At 32.7% G+C, this 21,476-nt stretch overlaps 1 protein-coding gene across 2 annotated transcripts; it reads right to left on the minus strand.

Annotated features, from left to right (window-relative positions):
* Positions 1-418: 418 nt before the first annotated feature.
* On the minus strand, positions 419-21,224 carry LOC134700476 (uncharacterized). Of its 2 annotated transcripts, none has more exons than XM_063561870.1 (8): positions 21,090-21,224; positions 11,450-11,510; positions 7,309-7,471; positions 5,483-5,770; positions 4,702-4,768; positions 4,345-4,415; positions 1,773-1,850; positions 419-1,058 (listed from the first exon to the last, which is right to left on the minus strand). In XM_063561870.1, exons 2-8 carry the CDS (start codon positions 11,483-11,485, stop codon positions 736-738), a joined length of 1,026 nt encoding a protein of 341 aa, XP_063417940.1. In that variant the 5' UTR covers positions 11,486-11,510; positions 21,090-21,224; the 3' UTR covers positions 419-735. The 2 variants fall into 2 exon arrangements, with proteins under 2 accessions (XP_063417940.1, XP_063417939.1); XM_063561869.1 differs by lacking the exon at positions 21,090-21,224 and adding an exon at positions 13,909-13,983.
* Between the last annotated feature and the right edge of the window lie 252 nt (positions 21,225-21,476).

Below are 21,476 nucleotides of genomic sequence, written 5' to 3' on the forward strand. Positions count from 1 at the left end.
CTATATTTGAAAGCATTGTGGATTATTGTTTTAGATTCATTTCTAGTTTTACATGCGATAGTGTTGTGTACTGCGTTGAAATAAATAAAAAAAGAGATAAAATTTATTTCAGAGATATAAAAATATCCAGGAGTTCAAAAGATAAATAACTGACCACTTCATTGGTGAGTTTATCTGGACACACCTGTCTATAGATGGAGTGGTATTAAATAATGGAACCGGTTAAACACCGCCCAGTCAAGTTATACCGAAAATCCTCACTTATCAGGAGAAACTGGAACTTTTCCCGTAGTTGTTTTATGTCTATGGTACACAAGAGTAAGCTGTAAAACAATTTTGTTTTTGTGCACCTCAACATCAGTATTTATTTTGGTTAATTAAGAGAAACAATATAAAAAAATAGTTAGTTCATTGTAGAAAAAAATAAAGACGAGTTAAAATAGAAAAATATTATGTAAGCAGATAAACTGCCCCTTACAACCAGCATGAATTTATCAGAGGACAATACGAATGCTCGAAATCAAGGCTTCAAATAAGATGAAGTTACTTTAAGTCAGTCGACGGTGCTGCGGGCGTGTTCTAGTTTTCTGTATAGCAATGAATTACACAAATAATCCTAAGTATCGAAGGAACAACATGTTTATCAGAAATTGAGTTTTGTCCCAATAATTTTTAAAAGTTTCGTTCACACATGGTCATACATGATTTGATCATCGTTCATATTAATGCTCTATGTTAAGTGTTCCTTTGACAATTTTGAAATGCTATCCTATCGTCATCTGTTACAACTGTGTTTTCTATTCCATAAACGAGGTCATCATATTCCGAATATCCTTTTAGAAATGTTAGAAATTTGATATAACCGTTTTCGTCTCCAGATAAAAGTTCTCCCATTAAGATCCTATTCTTTTCTTTTTGTAACCGTTCAATTTCTATCGAATCGCCTTCCATTTCATTAAACGAATTATCAGATACATCTTGATCTACCAATAATTGTACTGTTGTGTTGTTATCTGTTGAACGATCGCCATATAAAACATCATTCCACTCTAACAATCCTACAAATATTTACAATGTTATTTTATCAAATTCCTTACAAGTTCAGTGTCAAATGAAATAAAAGTACTACAAAAAACATGAAATAATATGAATACATGACCCAAATTAATGCAGTTACAAAAAAATGTAAATAAATCGAGAAAAATTGAGAGATCATTTCTCCTCATTTTGTAACATATACACTCGTACAGAATCAGAATACTTAATAAGTTTAAAAGTTTAAAACAAGTTTTACAATGCTTAGAGTGATTTAAATAACTTCATTTATAAAGTCAATTATATCCGATGTCATTGCAAACGAAGTAATGATGTAGGATTTTTGTGTTAGGGTTATAGAGCGTTGACAAGGCAATTGTCTCTTGCAACAGCCAATCAACATATCCTCCTTCTTTTTAAATATATCGAAGCTGTTTAATGGAAGGGTCATTACATAGTGAGAACACGCGTTACGTTTGAGCAGAAATGAAAAAGCCATCCAATGGAGCAGGTGGTATGGTATTGCTTACCATTAGAAAGATTACAACTGGAAAGTTAAAAACATTAGCTTTGTGATTGATTTTATTTTAAATTACCTGATAACGTAGTGAGAAAGAAATCATATGGATTAAGTATGATCAGGGTAGTTTTTTGCTTGTGATTTTAGATCTGTTCACCTGATTATCAATAGCATAACATTTTATTGTTATCGAACATTATATTGAAAATATACATACCAATTACCGCTAGAACAGTGATCATAACAATTATTAATGCTTTGCTGAAGTAAACACATGTTAATCTATATGTTCTGCCTGTAACGAGAAATATTTCTGCTCATATGTTTTCAATACACGATCGCGATACTGTTTTTCTGTACCAGAAATAACCTAATATATATATAACAATAACATCTTCATGCCTAATATATCATGTACTGTAGTACGCCGCTAGATTAAAACTGACGTGGAAAGGTAACATATGGCCACCGAAAGCTCTTTTTTTGAGAGCCCAGGTGGTCGTGTGGTCTAGCGGGACGGCTGCAGTGCAGGCGATTTGGTGTCACGATATCACAGTAGCATGGGTTCGAATCCCGGCGAGGGAAGAACCAAAAATTTGCGAAAGCAAATTTACAGATCTAACATTGTTGGGTTGATGTTTAGACGAGTTGTATATATATATATATATATACAACTCGTCTAACATCAACCCAACAATGTTAGATCTGTAAATTTGCTTTCGCAAATTTTTGGTTCTTCCCTCGCCGGGATTCGAACCCATGCTACTGTGATATATATATATATATATATATGTGTAGGACTCTAAAGTGCGATGGTACTCTTAAGTGCGATGTTCACGCTAAAGTGCGATGATCTACGCTCAAGTACGATGATGTTTCGCGCTGAAGTGCGATGATTGTTTGTTTTCTTAAGTGCGATTGAACAAAAGAGACAGGTTCAAGGGCACTAATGTTCATATTTTGTGTGTTTAATATGTATGTATATATGTTTATTGTGTTTATTGTATTAATATATGTTGGTCACAAACTGTAAAGTTTATATGACAATAAAATATTTGATTTGATTTGATTTGATTTGTTAAAAACAAGTCTTTTTGCAAAATCTAGTTTGCTATGATAAACCATATAATGCGATAGGCTTTTACTTTACCGGTAGTCTTATGTGACTGTTTCTAAATTTAGAAGACTGACCTAGTAATAATTGCTAAAAGTATTGATTAGGTGTCACAAAATACTATATTTCCTTTAAATGATTTTTTAATAGCTCGGTCGTATTGGATTGATTGTTGGTGTTGCTGTTCAGTGGCAAATGTTTCATGCATGTTCAGGACGAGGGACGTATTGGATGTAGCTTGCCGTTTACACAGCCTATTAATGTAAATACATACCCTTAAAGTTGTCAGTTGCAAATACAAAATTCAGTCATTGTCGGGATAAATACAATTTTTTTGAACAAGCTTTAATTTGAATGCGAGATGAAGGGGTTGTAGGTTGAACTTCCCCCTTTTCGTAGCGGGTATTAATACATGTTATATCTTACTTTACAATGTACACATGATGTGTTTATGGACAATTTATGATTTACGCTTGAAAACGTGTACCTTTATTTTACTTACGTTTATACTCCTCAATAAAATCGACAATATTTTAACGTAAACGTAAACATTTATATCTGATCTGTTCGCTTCAATTATTTATTTCATCTTACGGCATGTTCATTTTTTGGTTTGTATAAACGACTGTTAACGTCATTATCCAACTACGTTTCGTACGTCTATACTTTCGCGGACCATCGCATTTTAGCGTATGAAGGCATCGGACTTTAGCGTGGACCATCGCACTTTAGCGTGACCATCGTACTTTAGCGTCTCCAACACACTTTAGTGTCCTACATATATAACGATATATGCGCTACCATTTGGTCATATCATCAATGTACATGAACACATATATAATATCATGCTTGTATTAGAGACAAGAATCCAATGTCTGGGAAACTTTTGACAACACAACTGTCAGTTCACTTATAATGTTTCCGTAGCTTTGTAATGAATTTGGCCTTTTAACATTAAAACTTTTGATTCGAGCATCAATGATAGGTCTTGTATGATTGACGTACCATTCATCCGGTGTTATCAATATTATTTGTATATACCTACTATCTCTGTGTATTTTATATTGAAATGATTACAGGATATATCAGATAATGTATTTCTGGCTTTCATCTGTCATTAGTCAGGAATCTGTCGTTTGTTGATGTGGTTCATAAGTGTTTCTCGTGTCTCGGTTTTTAAATACTAGTATATTAGACCGTTGGTATTTCCGTTTAAATGGTTTCACATTAGTAATTTAATGGGATCTTTATAGCTTGCTGTTCGGTGTAAGCCAATGCTCGTTGTTCTTTGACCTATATAATTTTTTATTTCTATAAATTGTGACTTGGATGGCGAATTGGCACATTGACACTCATACCACATCTTCTATATCTATTAAACTAAGTATGTTGGACACAGGTGAGAACAACTGACCAGCTCTCCTTTTTTTTTTTAAATTATTGGTCGATCTATGACTGAACATTGGTCTTTCAAATGCTAATCAAAATATTTCCGATTATTAAATTTCCCTACTATCAATGATAACAACATCTATGGATCATGTTAGTTTTGTTTGATACAAAGCATGCAACATTGAGTAGTATAACCCTACTATGAAATTCTTTTTTTTCTTGTTAAATTTTATTAGAATATTTATTGTAATTTGCCAAGGACATACATGAGATACTTACTTACCTTCATAATAACTACTTCTACCGTCGGTAAATCTGTCTACTGATGTTGAGGACTCATTCTTTTGTGTTGACCTGTGGAAAGTTATTTTCGAAAAATTCACCAATCTTAATAGAAAATAAATGTAAAAACTTTAACTGATTATACAGAAAACAGCAAACCTAACTTAATAATTGTGGTTTGCATGTCTTGGCCTTTTCATAGCCAACAACACTTTTTTGGTTTTGACTGTTTAAAGGAATTGAAAAACTATTCTTGTGGTGTAAAAAAAAATCCATTCATTAAAAGTAGTAAGCATGCAACTGTAATATTGAATGGTTTTACTGATTTTTTTTTTTATCATATAATCAATAAACTTACGGTCTGATAACAATTTTTGGACAAGATACATTTCGAACAGCAGAACCAATAAAAGGACATAGTGTATCTGTAAGTGCAAAAAACAATGAAAGAATCTAATAGAATTGAAAAGCATTATGAAAATAACGTAATATATAATACACATTTTGAATATGACATTATCATAAGTCAAATCGAAGTAGAAAAACTTACGTTTATTGCTGATACATGGAATAGAGGGATTGTGTGCCTTGACATTTAGGTTTAAAACCTTCTTTACACTTACATTTCGTAGCAGATACACTAATAATGTGGATAAATTATGTAAGTTGAATTAACTAAGAAATGCAATAAAAGTAAAATAACAAAAAAAAGAACCCCGAGGAAAAATTAAGTCCCACAATCAAATGACAAAATCAAAAGCTCAAACACATCAAACAGATACAAATTGACAACTGACATATTTCTGACAGGAATTTTCGTATGTCGAAAATGATTGTTAAACGTAACTAATTTAGATTTTACAACTTAATTGAATTCATAGTTTAAATTCGGATTTTAAGAGGAAAAAGTCCGTTTGATTTGCATTGCTAGAATCTGAATCCAAATTGAAGATTCGTGTTATCATCCCTTATTATCAATACAGATGTTTCAGTAGTATAAAGAACTAATGGATCAAACTGACCTCCATAGTTAAAAGATTATTACAGAGGAAGACTGCCACTGCCACAAATTATCTTGTAACTATGGAGGTCAAAGTCTGAGAGTATATATTAACGTGAAGTTGAATATGAACATTTACCTTTATCATTACATGAAAGTTTGTGACAGGAGCAATCTTCTTGTGATGGTATACAATAGCAGATGTGTTTTGGCGTGGTGACAAATATGTACCCTTGTGAAGAATCGCATCCACAAGTTGCATCATTTCTCATACTTCCTTCACGGTGGACGATTTGACCCTTTTCATTACAAAATGACTTTTGATACACACACTTATTGTTACCATCAGTTGAGAATGGGAAAGGCTGATATCGGTTGTAGCTGCATCCTGCTTTGTTGAAATATGGTTCAAAAATAAGTTTGCTGCCTATATTTGAAATAACAGTAATTTGATATAGATTACTTGCATTATAAAAAAGAATACAGTAACAAATAGAAAAACGTGCTTTGATTGCAAGATGACAAATTAAAAAAAAAGACACAGATATAAACAACAATAGGTCACCGTTCTGTCTTCAGGAATAACCAAAAGAAAAACAGTACATTAAGCAATGTGAAAAACAACAAAACTACGTTCTTTGAATATGAAATGTCACTACGGCCACACACAACGAACGTGTTGTTAGTATTTATATATATATTCCGTATCAACTTTACAATAATAATACATGATGGTCTTGATGTTTAGATTCTGCGTACTGACGTTGTTTATTATTTTAACAACATGTTATATTGTATTTTCATTTGTCTTTTTTCTATTACTAATATTACTTTTTCTGTTGAATTGTTTTCTATGATATCCATTTAACTTGGCTCGGTACTTGTACATCCCGTCAATGTGTTTGTGTTTTCTTTCAATTTTGCTAGTGTGTTTTGTATATGCGACTTTTTGATTTTTGTTGGTTCTTAAAACATGACTCTGTACTTTTAAAAATCCTGTCACTATCCTATCAGTATGTTATTGTTCTATAATATGTCATTATGTTATAATTCTATTAGAAATTAGAAAATACGTTGAACCACAAACGTCAAAATTCATCTATTTAGTGAAATGAACCATTTGTGGATTCTCAGAAATTCTATAGAACTTTTTGATTAATTGCAATCTCGGTCTATTTCTGAAATTGATTTTACATAATTTTGATTTTTTAACCCTGCAAGCTAATATTGCCCAAGTGACTTTAAAAATTGTTTGTTTAAATATTGAACGACAAAAATATGTGACGTATAAATGTTTTTGATGTCAGACACGCGAAATGGTTTCTTTTAATTGTAAAACGATGCTGGCTGCTGTACCCATATTTTGACTATTTTATTGATCATGTCTGTTTAGTTTACGCATCATTGTGAATATAACGGAATTTTATATACAAAGTGAGAGGTTTAGCGCTATAAAACCAGGTTTAATCCACCATTTCCTACAATTGAAAATGCCTGTACCAAGTCAGAAATATGACAGTTGTTGTCCATTCTTTTTTTAAGTGATTTGTCATTTGATTTTGCCATGTGATTAGGGACTTTCCGATTTGCTTTTCCTCTGAGTGAGTTATTTTGTGATTTTACTTTTTCCATGTGATTAGGGACTTTCCGATTTGATTTTTCTCTGAGTGAGTTATTTTGTGATTTTACTTTTTCCATGTGACTAAGAGGATGAAAGAGCCGGTTGTTAAACAGTAAAACATTGCCAACATTGTAAAACATTGTTGGAGAGAGTCCATTGTTGGAGATGCTAATACACCTTTACGAGGGTAAGTTTCTTTTTCGACATTGAGTTTTAATATCACTTGGTAGATTTCGTCTATCGCTTTCTCATGATTATATAAAAGGCTCGTATTTGACTTTTTTTTCTTAAAAAGAGACTATATGAAGAGGTAATAGCTGGTTAATAAATAATAACAGTTTTACCTGAGCTGCTGTAATCGAGTCCATCACAGGTCTCTCGATACGAATTCTCTGGTGAACGTAATAAACATACATAGCTCTGACCACAATAAAATTTTCTTGCTCTCAGACGCCAATGTCCTGGAGCTGGACATTTAAGTTCATATACCAATGTAACAACAACGAGCTTTAAAATATCAAGAGTTATTACGAACATAACTGTTTCATTGTGATCATATCTGTTATCAATATATCAAATTATATGATAAATTTATGTCAACATAATAAGTATTAAAAAATCTGTCCTAACTACCATTGATTATCAAATTGTAATATTAACAAATGTTCTCTTTTCTTTTGTCTCATTAAAGCTATGGGTATGGAACTATTTTTTCTAAAATAATTAGCATAAATGTTCATAGAGACCGTTCATACACACTAAACGTGTTAAATTTAAATGTATAGTATTACAATGTATAGATTTCATTTGACACTTAAGGATGTTCGCTTGTCATGTTTTGGTTTTTTTTGTCAGATTTTCGGAATCTTCTTGTTTTATCCATTTGAATTCCTTAAAAAAAATTGCCCTTGGCCCCCCATTTTTAGCTCACCTGGCCCAAAGGGCAAAGTGATCTTTTCCCATGACCTTGCGTCCGTCGTCCGTCGTCCGTCGTCGTTAACTTTTACAAAAATATTATCCGCTGAAACTACTGTGCTAAATTAATCCAAACTTGGCCACAATCATTATTGAAGTTTCTAGTTTAAAAAATGTGTCCGGTGACCCTGTCAACCAACCAAGATGGCCGCCATAGCTGAAAATAGAACATAGGGGTAAAAAGCAGTTTTTGGCTTATAACTCAAAATTCAATGCCTTAAGAGCAAATCTGACAGTTGTAAAATTGTTTATCAGGTCAAGATCTATCTGCCCTGAAATTTTTCAGATGAATTGGACAACCCCTTGTTGGGTTGCTGCCCCTAAATTGGTAATTTTAAGGAAATTTTGCTGTTTTTGGTTATTATCTTGAATAATATTATAGATAAAGATAAAATGTAAACAGAAATAATGTTCAGCAAAGTGATATTTACAAATAAGTCAACATGACCGAAATGGTGAGTTGACCCCTTTAGGAGTTATTGTCCTTTATAGTCAATGTTAAACCATTTTTCGTAAATCTTAGTAATCTTTTATAAAAATCTTCTTCTCTGAAACTACTGGGCCAAATAATCCAAACTTAGCCACAATCATCTTTAGGGTATGTAGTTTACAAAATGTGTCCGATGACCCTGCCATCCAATCAAGATGGCCGCAATGGCTAAAAATAGAACATAGGTGTAAAATGCATTTTTTGGCTTATAACTCAAAAACCAAAGCCTTTAGAGCAAATCTGATGAGGGGTAACATTGTGAATTAGGTCAAGATATATCTGCCTTGAAATTTTTAGAAGATCGGACTACCAGTTGTTGGGTTGCTGCCCCAGAATTTGGTAATTTTAAGGATATTTGGCGGTTTTTGGTTAATATCTTGAATATAATTGTAGATAGAGATAAACTGTAAACAGCAATAATGTTCAGCAAAGTAAGATTTACAAATAAGTCAACATGACCGAAATGGTCAATAGACCCATAATGAGTTATTGTCCTTTATAGTCAACTTTTAACAATTTTAATAAAATTTGAAAATTTTTACTAACATTTTCAACTGAAACTACTGGTCCAAGTTTATTCAGATAGAGATAATTGTAAGCAGCAAGAATGTTCAGTAAAGTAAGATGTACAAACACATCATCATCACCAAAACACAATTTTGTCATGAATCCATCTTCTTCCTTTGTTTAGTATTCACATAGACCAAGGTGAGCGACACAGGCTCTTTAGAGCCTCTTGTTTCTTTTATAAATCCTTTACATGTATAATTATAAGTCATCTGTAATAGCTTTATAGAATCGTTGTTATTTTCTAATAGTTTTTTGAGAACGTACACTTGTCAATGATTAAGCTATGAAAAATCAAGATGGAATATATTCCCGCCAAAATTGCAATGGCTAATATCTTGAAAACAGGCACATTGACCTAGATAATTATGTTTTTTGCTATTTCCTTTATTAATCACCTATCAGTTTATACTAGTGTAATGAAAAGCCTGTTAATATACATATGTTACGGCTTGAGCTTGTAATATTAGATGTAAAATGTATGACAGTCAATAAAATTTGATATTGCAATGACAAAAACAAAAACTTTATTCCCAAACATTAAATGTTTATACACAAGTAAATTATTTCGTTTAATATCAATCCCGAAAAGCACGAAGGATATTTTAAAACAAAGTAACCGCATTGAATAGTCACCAGTAAAATATAAAATAAAATAGCTAGTCTGCTATGAAATTGGATATAACTAGTTTTATTAATATGATAGGACATTGTTATTTTATTGGTGAATCAAGTTGATCCAATCTTTATTTGTATATCGAAATATGACCGTTAAAACCAAGAATCGTTCATAAAATTCCTTTACTGCAGTCAGATTATGGAAATTTATGACAGCATATCCATATACTTCTTTATTCCCTTTTTTTTTTGATTTATTGAAAGCATGTTGTCTTGCAATTTGCAGATATGAGCAACAAAATTATACTTAAACAGGTAATATAGACTGATAGACAGTTTTTGTTTATGGTAAAAATGTCAGTATTCACCTCAGAAGCTAACAAAACCTTTAAATAAACTTATTAAGAAGTTAGATAGTTACGATACTGTTGTCAGGTTAGTTAAGATTGCATATTTTGGCTTTAATTTTGATTCACGTATAGGGTCTTTGCATCGGAAATAAACACATTTATTTAAAAACCAGTTGCTAACATGACACGGGTTGTGTTCATCTCATATATGTTGTGATGGTATGAAACTAAACCTCTAACGGGAGGGATTGTGCCTGATATTCATTTGATGAGGACATAAGCTTTGAATCAGTGTAATTGAAGTCTTGAGCTGGCATGTCAGTGCACTGCTAGTAGTCTGTTGTTCAGTCATTGTGTTTAGCTTTTTTTTGTGACATCTTCTGACATCAGACTCGGACTTCACTTGAACTGATTTTTAATGTGCTTTTTGTTATGCATTTACTTTTCTACATTGGTTAGAGGTATAGAGGGGAGTTGAGATATCATAAACATGTTCAACCCCGCCGCATTTTTGCGCCTGTCCCAAGTAAGGTGCCCCTGGCCTTTGTTAGTTTTGTATTATTTTAATTTGAGTTTCTTGTGTTCAATTTGAAGTTTAGTATTGCATTCATCATCACTAAACTAATATATATATATTTGTTTCGGGGCCAGCTGAAGGACGCCTCCGGGTGCGGGAATTTCTCGATGCATTGAAGACCTGTTGGTGACCTTCAGCTGTTGTCTGCTCTGTGGTCGGGTTGTTGTCTCTTTGACGCATTCCCTCTTTCCATTCTCAATTTAATTTCAATATTAATATAAAAGTTTGTGGTATGATTGTCAATGAGATAACTTTTCAACACAGATAGCTTAGCCCCAGGCCACATAGAACATCCCGAATTCAAGGCCAATACAGAAATAATCTTCAGGGGAGGATACAGCCCTTTTTAAAAGTGGGTTTCTAACCCAGGAGACTTGGGGCACGGTTACAACTATATTTCCCTATTCAAATGCATTGATCGTCCTAAAACAGGGTTCTAATTCCAAGCGGTAAAGGAGGAGGGAAGAGATCTCATAAACATGCTTAACCCCGTTGCATTTTTGCGCCTGTCCTAAGTGGGAGCCTCTGACCTTTGCATGTCTTGTATTATTTTTACTTAAGTTTCGTGTAAATAATTGGAGTTTAGTGTGGCGTTCACTGACCCTCGTCTAGGTTTATTAGTATCTTGAACATTATCAACAATGGCTTCGTCAAACACATTTCTAAGTTGGCATTGTTTTACTGTTAAACAAACGGCTCGACAATCCTCTCAGTCACGTAGAAATACTTACAACACGTTTGGTGACCTTCTACTGTTGTCTGTTACATGGTCGGGTTGTTGTCTCTTTGACACATTCCCCATTTATATTCTCAATTATATTTACACATTATAATGAAATAATTTGGACGTAGTAAGTGTAGGAATCAGTGTGGTTCTCCACAAAGTAAGGACACAGAAATGTTCTTACCTGACAAAACCAACATAGGAAAAGTGTTTTCATCATAGAGAGTGTAAAGAGTCAAGTCAATCTACAAAAAAAAATCGTATGCATGTTTTACTTTAGGATTCCTTGTCATGGTTATATATACACTGCTTTTAACTATCAATCGCATTGGATTTTATTTTATTCCGATAACATAAATTAATATGTTCTTCAGATGTTATGCTCATAGATATAGGAAGAAGTGACATGAGTGTTAATGAGTCAACTCTCTTTCCAAGTCACAATTTATAAAAGTTAACCATTATAGGTCAAAGTACGGTCTTCAACATGGAGATTTGGCTCACACCGTACAGCAAGCTATAAAGGGCCTCATAAACTTAATTGTGAAAAAAAACATTTAAACAGGAAAAACAACGGTTTAGTCTGTATAAAAAGCAAAAAACGAGAAAAACTTATGAACCACATAAACAAAAGATAACTACGGAACATCAGATTGGACAGGTGCAAACGATTGCAGCGGGATTCAACTTTTGATGGTACACACTATACAATATAAATTGTAGTGGCTTAACAAAATCGAAAAACGTAGTAGCACAAATTTACACACAATGCACGTATACATTTGATCTAAGCTACAATGTTTTCAAAAAAGGGAGAAGGTGTGGTTTTATTTCAATAGGGCAGTATTTGAAATTTTCGAGAAATGGAATTTTAACGGCGTCCGATTTCGTACGCGATTTGAAGATGCCGAGGACTTTTTACCGTCAGCACCGAAATTGTTAAAATTATCTCTCAATACGGTCTTAAACTATTCTAACAAAATGTATAGTATTGATTTTTTACATTAAATGTCATGAATCAATTTATGAATATGATTTTGTTTCGTTGAAGCGTCGTCTTCGTCATGCAGGAGTTGTCTCTCTTTGCCTACTTCGTCGAAGTGCCTCATTTTTCTTTACCGCTCCTCTCGATGAAATGTAAATCCTGACGGTGAACAACATGGAAAGCATTGCTGGAAGTGAAATGAAGTTGACTGACCAACTGTGAGCAGAAGCAATTTGAAACAGACGAATAAACAGTCAAGATTTGACTCAAAATAGACCGCACGTTTGGTGGTGATAATCGAGATCGACTTGAAATCGGGTGGAACTTTCACTTTCAGACAGAGCCTCCAGTTTACACGCAGGTAATTTTGCTGAAAGGTCAATATCTAATTGATAGGTGACAGTCATACATTTTTTTTCAATTGTTATCAGTGGCGGATTCAGAACTTTTCCTAAAAAAGGGGTGCGTTCTAGTCATGCTTCAATGATCCAATTTATAATCAACCAAATTTTTCTCACAAAAGGGGGGCCCAGGCCCCTCTTGGATCCGCATATGGTTATGACAACCTGAATAAGGAGGGGCCAACCGTTCGATTCTAGTTGTTTTAAGGAGATGACGGCAATATCAATACTTTTGCGTCCTATCCCCCTCTTCAATGTGTCCAAAGAGAAAAAAATGGTTGATAATATAAACACAACCGACAACCTCAAGAAAGATGAGTGAAGAAATTAGGGAATTTTATCGACTTGTCATATATTTCTGATAGATTTCCCGACCTATTCACATATGTTTAAGCCTGAAGAGGTGACATATTCAAGCAGCATGTCCTGTCACATTGTATATATTTGATATTATAGGAAGTGCCCCATTATACATATCACCGAAATGCCAACATAGTAAGAGACAATTTATATGTTTAGTCTCTTTTGTCGAAATCTAGTTGAAAGGTTTAATCAACAAAAATAAAACAATAACTTGAGAATCGTTTTATCCGAACACAGAAAAAAAATAGTTATTGCAACGACATTACTTAAACCTCAATTTGATTCTAATTAAACCAAACATACATTTACACCGCGAAGAGAAATAATGATTATCGTAAAAATAATGAATAGCCAAGGGCTTTGTGTTTCTCTTTAGTTATTTTCTGTAGTGTTTTGTTTTCTGTATTTATCTGTTTTTCTTGTTTTGTTTAAAGGGCGTTTTCACTTTGGTCTCTTCAATTTCTTTCGTCTCTCGTTTATGGAACGTCAATAACCAATTACAAATAATCAAATCTAATTCCAAAGCTCAAATTACTGTTGTACGAGGGAAATCAAAGGCACCTTACATTAGCTCATGTAGTTTTTATTAAACCAAGTGTGTAATGTTCCTTAATTTCATGCTTAGTTATATAGAGACTAGTTTGTTTTGAATTGTATCATATGCAGAATATTAACAAAGAACACTTAAGATTGAATTGAAGGGCCAACACAGTGGCATGTGTGTGTATGTAGACAAAATCATTTTCTTTAGGTGATTTTTTTTGGCTAAATCATATCATAACAATATATGAACTAAAACATTGAATGAAGAAATTAAGCAATGATTTTCAAGAGTATACAATACTTCACTTATTGATACAAGATGGACATTTCTCGTTCTTTTACAGTACTTACACTAATACATTATGTATATTTGTTCTGTTGGCTCCTTCGTCTGAGTAAATATACTTACAAACAAACGAACAAAAGCTGTCTGAAATTATCAAATGAAACATATGACTTGCTGTTGTTGTCTGCATCTACACTCCATCGTCATGATTATTGTTATACTATATATATTGAACCACAACGACTATCTTTGATAGACACCATTCTAATGTATCAATCAAATTGCAGGATGCATTTAAGCATACGCCTTTTAAAATATAATATGATGTCGCAGGTAAATAAAGGTATCACAACAAATTCAATGTCCAAGTGTTTATTTTAATTTTCCCCTTTTGTCTTTCAATTACTGACACAATTGTTCACTACAGTGCATTATCACAAAACTAACCACACAAATGAGTTGTGAAGAGGAGATATGTACATACATTGTATATCGTTTAATATACTTATTATATTTGAACTTCAACTGATTGGTCCAATAATCTATCTATTATCTGCATGTAAACAATACTATGTGTGCTTTCAATATCAATATCAATATTATTACTTTTAGGAATTAAAACAACAGGTGATACTTTAAAAATACTTAAATGCCACCTTGAACTCTCACGATTGTTTTAAAAAGTACTTTGTAACAATACATACACATATAGGAAGGTACACGTATAGTGTATTGAATTAACAAGAACTGATAAATTACCAACAGTTGAAATATAATGACACCCTCGTACTTGATTTCAAAGTTTGATGCAGACAAATGTGAAACTACAAAACAGCAACTGATTAACATAAACATGATAAAGCAACTGATTCAAATATAAACACTTACGTTTCAATCAACGTGATCTGTCAAGCCTGATGCGCACAATACAGTCGTCGGTATTTAATTTAAGACATTTTTTCGTGTATTCAAATCAATTCACACTAGGTAAAAAAAACTTTAAAAATTGCACACATTCATTGTAAAATTGATTTGATATATCGTACACACGTTGGGTATTGTTGTCCTTATTCTTTTTTCACATTCAGTTCCAAACCTAAGTTTTAGAAAGCTTATGTTGAAATCATGTAAAAATTGGCTTGTTGATAATAAATTGTCTTTACATTTAGGAAAGACGGAAAACATTTTATTTCGTCAAAAGATTTATAGATGTAGATGATTTGTCTATTGAATGTGATAGTTTTTAAATTGAGGGTTAATCAAATGTGAAATAATAAGGTATCATTTTGGACAATTTGTATCTGGTGAACAAGTTGTTGATAATATTATTAAGAAAGCTAATCAAAGACTAAAATATTTATATAGATTTAAAGAACATTTGTCTCAGCAATCTAGAAAACATTGTGTACTACATCCATACAATGTCATCTTGATTATGCTTATGCTTGTTAGTGAATGCTTATCCAAGAAACTTAAAGACAAGTTTCAGGTTATTCAAAATAAAATTATACGGTTTATATTTTATCTTCCTTAAAGTAAACGAATCACTGTAAATGAATTCGAAAAATTGGGATTATTGAATGTGTGTAACATAGTGAAACAACTTCGTCTGAATCATGTATAATACAAAATAATGACAGACATCAAGTATTATGCAAATTGGGTTAAATACCAAAAGGTGCTTCTTAAAAAAAGTTTAAATGTCATCTTGAACTATGACGACTTTTTTCGTAATCAAAACATTCAAACGAAAGTAGGTACATGTAAAATACACTATATAGTGTATTGAATTCAAAAGAACAAATGATTGTAACAAACAAAACCAAGGAGTAAACAAAGACTCACTAAAAACGAAAGGACATTTACATCAACATCTCCGGAAGGGTAAGCATTTCCTGCACCGTATACGGCAGCGGTCGTGTTATTTCTTTGTTCAGTCCGGTAATGATGGAAGGTTTTTATGTCTGCGGATGAATATTAGATATGATTTCTGACACACTTTTGTCATAATGGCCATTCAGCTCATGATGGCGACCGTAAAATTTCTTAAGTGATGACCTGAATTATAAAATTTGAAGCGATTTTTTGAAATGAATATGCTGTGTTATGGATCAGTAGTTATCTTTTCATACACAATTAAAAGGTGTTTGCACCTATGTTTTGAGTTTAAAGTGTGATGCCAAAAAATAGAAAACTACAAAACAACCGCTGTTTTACTGAAGCAAATGAATCAAATATTAACACTTACTCTTCCAATATAGTTATCTATCAAGCATGAATTAATATGTTCGTCGGTATGTGTTTTTCAACACTTACTATTCTACCAGAACGATGCTTTTAAATCTTCTAAGCATGAAAAAAACTGGTCATCAGTGTGTATTTAGCAACACTTACTATTCTACAAGGACGGTATTGTAATCTTCCAATCAAGAAGAAATACGATCGTCTGTTTGTATTTGTCGACATTTTGTTCATGTGTATAAACCGTATCACGCCAGGTAAATGATTTGTATAAAACAAAATTTTGAATGAACAATCGGTTTCTTTCATTTCAAGTTCATTCTGAATGTTTAACATGTCACCGTGGAACTCGAAACTTGTTTTAAGTGTAGCTAAAAACTCTAAAGGCAAAAAAAACAAATACGCATATCACATAGAAAATATTGAGAAAGTATGCTAATTACGGATTATGCAATGAATGTGTTTGGGCTAGACAACCTTCATTTGAAGGATTCAACATTTTATAACCAGTAAATCAACAGAAAAAGGTATACGATCTAAAAGGTGTGGTAAAGTTCACAATAAGAGAAAAAAAAACACCATAGGACACTATAATTTAACAAAAGAAACGAGGAATGTGTCAACATCGTACTTTATTTGGACGTTTTAACTGTTTTGGATTCGAGCGTCACTGATGAGTTTTTTGTAGACGAAACGCGCGTCTGGCGTATATACAATATTTAGTTCTGGTATCTATGATGAGTTTATTAATAATCAAAAAGTCAACTAAAGAGCAAAAACGTGTCCAAGGTCATCAGTGGGTTAATAATTCAGTATGTTTTTTTTTTATTTCAACCGGAAGCAGGTTTCAACTCGCTCTTAAAATAATGTATTATAGTTGTAACATGACACTACTTTAACTCCAAAACGTACAGAGGATGTTGACTATGAGCCACCATTTTCTACATTTGAAAATGTCTGTATTAAGTTAGAAATATGACCGTGCTCCATTCGTTTGATGTGTTTTATCATTTGAATTTGTCATTTGATTAGGGACTTTCCGTTTTTATATTTTTTTAGCTAACACCAGCTAATTTCTAGAAATGAATATCAGTACATATTGTGTACAACTGTCAACCCTGTCATGATCTGTTAAAGTGGCGAAACAAGAAAATACGGTATTGTTGTTTTGAATTATTGAATCGTTCTCGTATCCGTCAATGTCTTGAAATAAGAATCTATACATTTTATTAGATATCTTCACTTTTCTGTGGAAAGACCTATTGGTTTTTTTCTGATTATTATTATTATTATTAGGTCTTTCCACTGTTTTGTGGAAAGACCTATTTGTTTCCACTGTTTTTTTTTAATTATTAGGTCTTTCCGCTTTTCTGTGGAAATACCTATTGTTTTTCTTCTGATTATTTTTTTTTCTTCCGCCTAATTTTGTTCTTGCGATAAACATTTGTTTCGCAATATGTCGCTTAGATATTTGGTATATGATATCGAACAGTTTATGCGCTTTTGAAATTTACCCTGTGTAAACGAATACTTTTCTTTGTAAGAGTTATCTCCCCAAACACTGTTTTCCTTGTGAGCGCAACTCCTTCCCAACCGTAAAATATTATGACAAATTTATTTTACAAAATTGCTCGTTATATCCTTCGCATGATTTGTCCTATTTTGACCGAAGTGATATGAACGCTCCATATCAGAGTTATTTCCCCTTATGCATTTGATATAAGTGAAATGCATTTCTATCTTGTAAATCATAAGTGCTAGAGACCAAGGATCTTTTGATTTGAGGTCCTTGGTCCAAAGAAATGAAAATAAGGTCAAGGTCAAAGGTCAAGGTCAAATTCTAAATTTAGATTTTGGCTTATTTTCACTCTTTTTCATTAACTTTATAAGATTTCGACAAATTATTTTTACTAAATTGTTAGTTGCGACATGTCGTAACTTATAAATTTTGATTGGAAGGGTGCGTAGACAATAAATGGGAGTGTTTGCCCCTTTTATATTTAGAATTATACGTAAAGGGATATTACTCATGAACCATACATAATACAGACCTAGGGTCTTTTGATTTGGAATCCTTGGTTTATTACCTTAAAATATAGGTCAAGGTCATAGGTTAATTGGACGTTCTAGATTTTGACCTTTGCTTGAAATTCATATTTATACATCATTAAGCCATAGGAACTGACATTTTCAACTGAATTTTAATATTTTCATATCAGAATAGATACTTATTGGTGGAAAGACCTTCAATTGTTCTTTGACCAATTGTTTTTTAATTATTATTTTTTTTTCTTCTTTCTCCACTATTTTTCTGACGGTGCTTTTGTGGTTCGCAAGATGTCGTTTAGATTTTTTTTGTATTTGATATCGAACAGTTAATACGATTTTGAAACTGACCCTGTTAAGCCGAACACTTTTTATTGTAAGAGTTATCTCCCCAAACACTGTTTTTCTTGTGTACAAATCTCCTTCGCAACCATTAAAGATTACGACAAAACTATTTCATGTATTTGCTCGTTATATACTCAGGATCGTAAAATTAATTTTACTACATATGGGATATATTTCGCCTCTTGTATTTTTTATAAGAAATATGTAGTTGTTATTAGTAAACCAGGAGTGATAGAGACCTAGGATGTTTTGATTTTAAGTCCTTGGTAAAAAAACAATGGTTTAAAGGTACTTTTGATACATGTAACTATTTACACCACTGGGTCGATGCCACTGCTGGTGGACGTTTCGTCCCTGAGGGTATCACCAGCCCAGTAGTCAACATTTCGGTGTTGACATGAATATCAATAAAGTGGTAATTTTTATAAATTTCCTGTTTCCGAAAACTAAGGATTTTGTTGTGCCAGGCATAGATTACCTTAGTCGTATTTGGCACAACTTTTTTGAATTTTGGATCCTGAATGCTCTTCAACTTTGTACTAGACTTAGTTTTGCTTTATAAATATTTGGATATAATCGTCACTGATGAGTCTTATGTAGACGAAACGCGCGTCTGGCGTACTAAATTATAATCCTGGTACTTTTGATTACTTTTAAAGTGTACGCTTACATAAAATTATAGTTTTCTCCCCTCTTTTGTTTAAAAATACGCATATGATGATATAACTCGTTAACCAAATATAATTAAGACCTAGGGTCTTTTGATTTGAGGTCCTTGGTTTATGACATTGTAATTGAGGTCAAGGTCATAGGTTAATTTGACGTTCTAGATTTTGACCTTTGCTTTTACCTCATATGTATACATGATAAAGCCATGGGACTTTTTGCATTAAGTGCCAAGCAATTTGACATCGAAAAGGGAACCGGTAGTGACTCTGTGTAACCTTGAAGTAGCTATTTTTTGTACTTTTTTTAATATAAAAGTATACAGAATTATATATTTTTTTGTAAACAGTGTCAATTGATGTAACCGAAGTTACATTTTTCAAACCAGTAGTAACAAATTATCACCCTAATTAAAAAAAATATTGTACAGAAAGCATAATTTTTTTAAATCAGCATACTATAAGCTATCATTTGACGCTGCTAATGACTTGTGGAAAGACCTTGTTAATTATTATTATTTTTTTCTTCTTTATGTTCTTCTGCAACTTTTTTCTGACGGTGTTTATTAACTGACCCTGTTAGGCGAAACACTTTTTATTGTAAGAGTTTTCTCCCAAAACACTTTTTTCTGGTGTACAAATCTCCTTCGCAACCGTTTAATGTTACGTAAAAATTATTTCACCAATTTGCTCGTTCTATCCTTATGATCTTAACAATAATGTTGAGCGAAGTGATCCGGTCACTCCATATGAGAGTTATATTCCCTTCTGGATTTAAAATAAGTAAAATGTAAATGGAATTGGTAGACATAATTGATAGAGACCTATGGTCATTTGCTTTGAGGTCCTTTGTCCAAAAAAAAAGTGTCAAGGTCAATGGTCAAGGTCATTTCTAAATTTGGATTTTGGCTTATTTTCACCTCTTTTCAAACACATATTTTAACTTAATTGTTAGTTGCAACATGTCGTCACACATACATAATGGTTTAAAGGGTACGCTTACATAAAATTAGAGTTTTCTCCCTTCTTTTATTCCAAATTACGCATATGTCTGTTTAGTTCACGCATCATTGTAAATATAACGAATTTGATGATACTGTCGTACAAAGTAAGAGGTTTGGCGCTATAAAACCAGGTTTAATCCACCATTTTCTACATTTGAAAATGCCTTTACCAAGTCAGGTATATGACAGTTGTCCATTCGTTTTTTTATATTTTTTGTCATTTGATTTTGCCATGTGATTAGGGAATTTCCGATTTGATTTCTCCCTATGTTTAGTATTTTTGTGATTTTACCTTTGATTTAAATAAATACTTACTGTCTTGTTACAGATGTCACATGTGGTGCAGGGTCTGCTAACCCTTCCGGAGCGCCTAATCTTGATGGGGTTTGTGTTGCTCAGTCTTTAGTTTTCTATATTGTGCGTTTCGTCTACATAAGACTCATCAGTGACGCTCAGATCAAAATAGTTAAAAAGCCAAACAAATACAAAGTTGAAGAGCATTGAGGACCCAAAATTCCAAAAAGTTGTGCCAAATACGGCTAAGGTAATCTACTCCTGGGGTAAGAAAATCCTTAGTTTTTCGAATCATTAAAAGTTTTGTAAACAGAAAATTTGTATAAATGACCATATAATTGATATTCATGTCAACACCGAAGTGCTGACTACTGGGCTGGTGATACCCTCGGGGACGAAACGTCCACCAGCAGTGGCATACCGACAAATAAAAGAGTACTGTAACACGTTATTAAGACGACAAACAACGTCACTACGCAGAATCTATACTGTTTACAATCGTGTATTAATTGTAAGTTGATACGCAGACGGATATTTATCGACAAGGTCTTGGTACCTTCAAATGAACGTTTTTAGAAATTCGTGTTATCAGTGTAACTCAGCAGATTATATAATATTATGAAGTGTTGTTGTTTGTTATTTGATTCTTACAATTTGAGTGTTTAGTCTTTATATAAACAAACCACTGCTTGGTTTTTTGTTTGGTCTTCGTAAATCATTGGAATCCACATCACATCTCCTTCAAGTAAAATCATCAATTGACTAATTGAGGAACATTCTGCACAATCCATTTCTGCAAAGACAAAGCCTAAGCGCTAGACCATAGTCGTGTAAACAACCTTACAAAAAGAACAACAGAAGTGTACTTATGCCAAATTATAAAAATGTACTTATATGAAACAAATAAAATTACTTACTTTAAAAAAACCAGGGTAATACTGCTGTTTTCAACAAAACGTTATTGCACCTTATTAGGTATTACTCCCTGTGCATATTGGCACACGTTTGCTACATACATATTGCATACACATATATATC

This window comes from Mytilus trossulus, unplaced genomic scaffold (genome assembly GCF_036588685.1).
Source record: "Mytilus trossulus isolate FHL-02 unplaced genomic scaffold, PNRI_Mtr1.1.1.hap1 h1tg000158l__unscaffolded, whole genome shotgun sequence".
Taxonomy (NCBI): Eukaryota; Metazoa; Mollusca; class Bivalvia; order Mytilida; family Mytilidae; genus Mytilus; species Mytilus trossulus.

Bases quoted from the DNA above. Each gene is read 5' to 3' on its own strand.
- LOC134700476 (XM_063561870.1), bottom strand. From the start codon at position 11,485: ATGATGAAAACACTTTTCCTATGTTGGTTTTGTCAG. The intron at 4,769-5,482 runs GTAAATGTTCAT...TTGCACTTACAG, and splicing joins ACTTTCATGTAATGATAAAG to ATACACTATGTCCTTTTATT. The intron at 1,059-1,772 runs GTATGTATATTT...AAATATTTGTAG, and splicing joins CACTGTTCTAGCGGTAATTG to GATTGTTAGAGTGGAATGAT.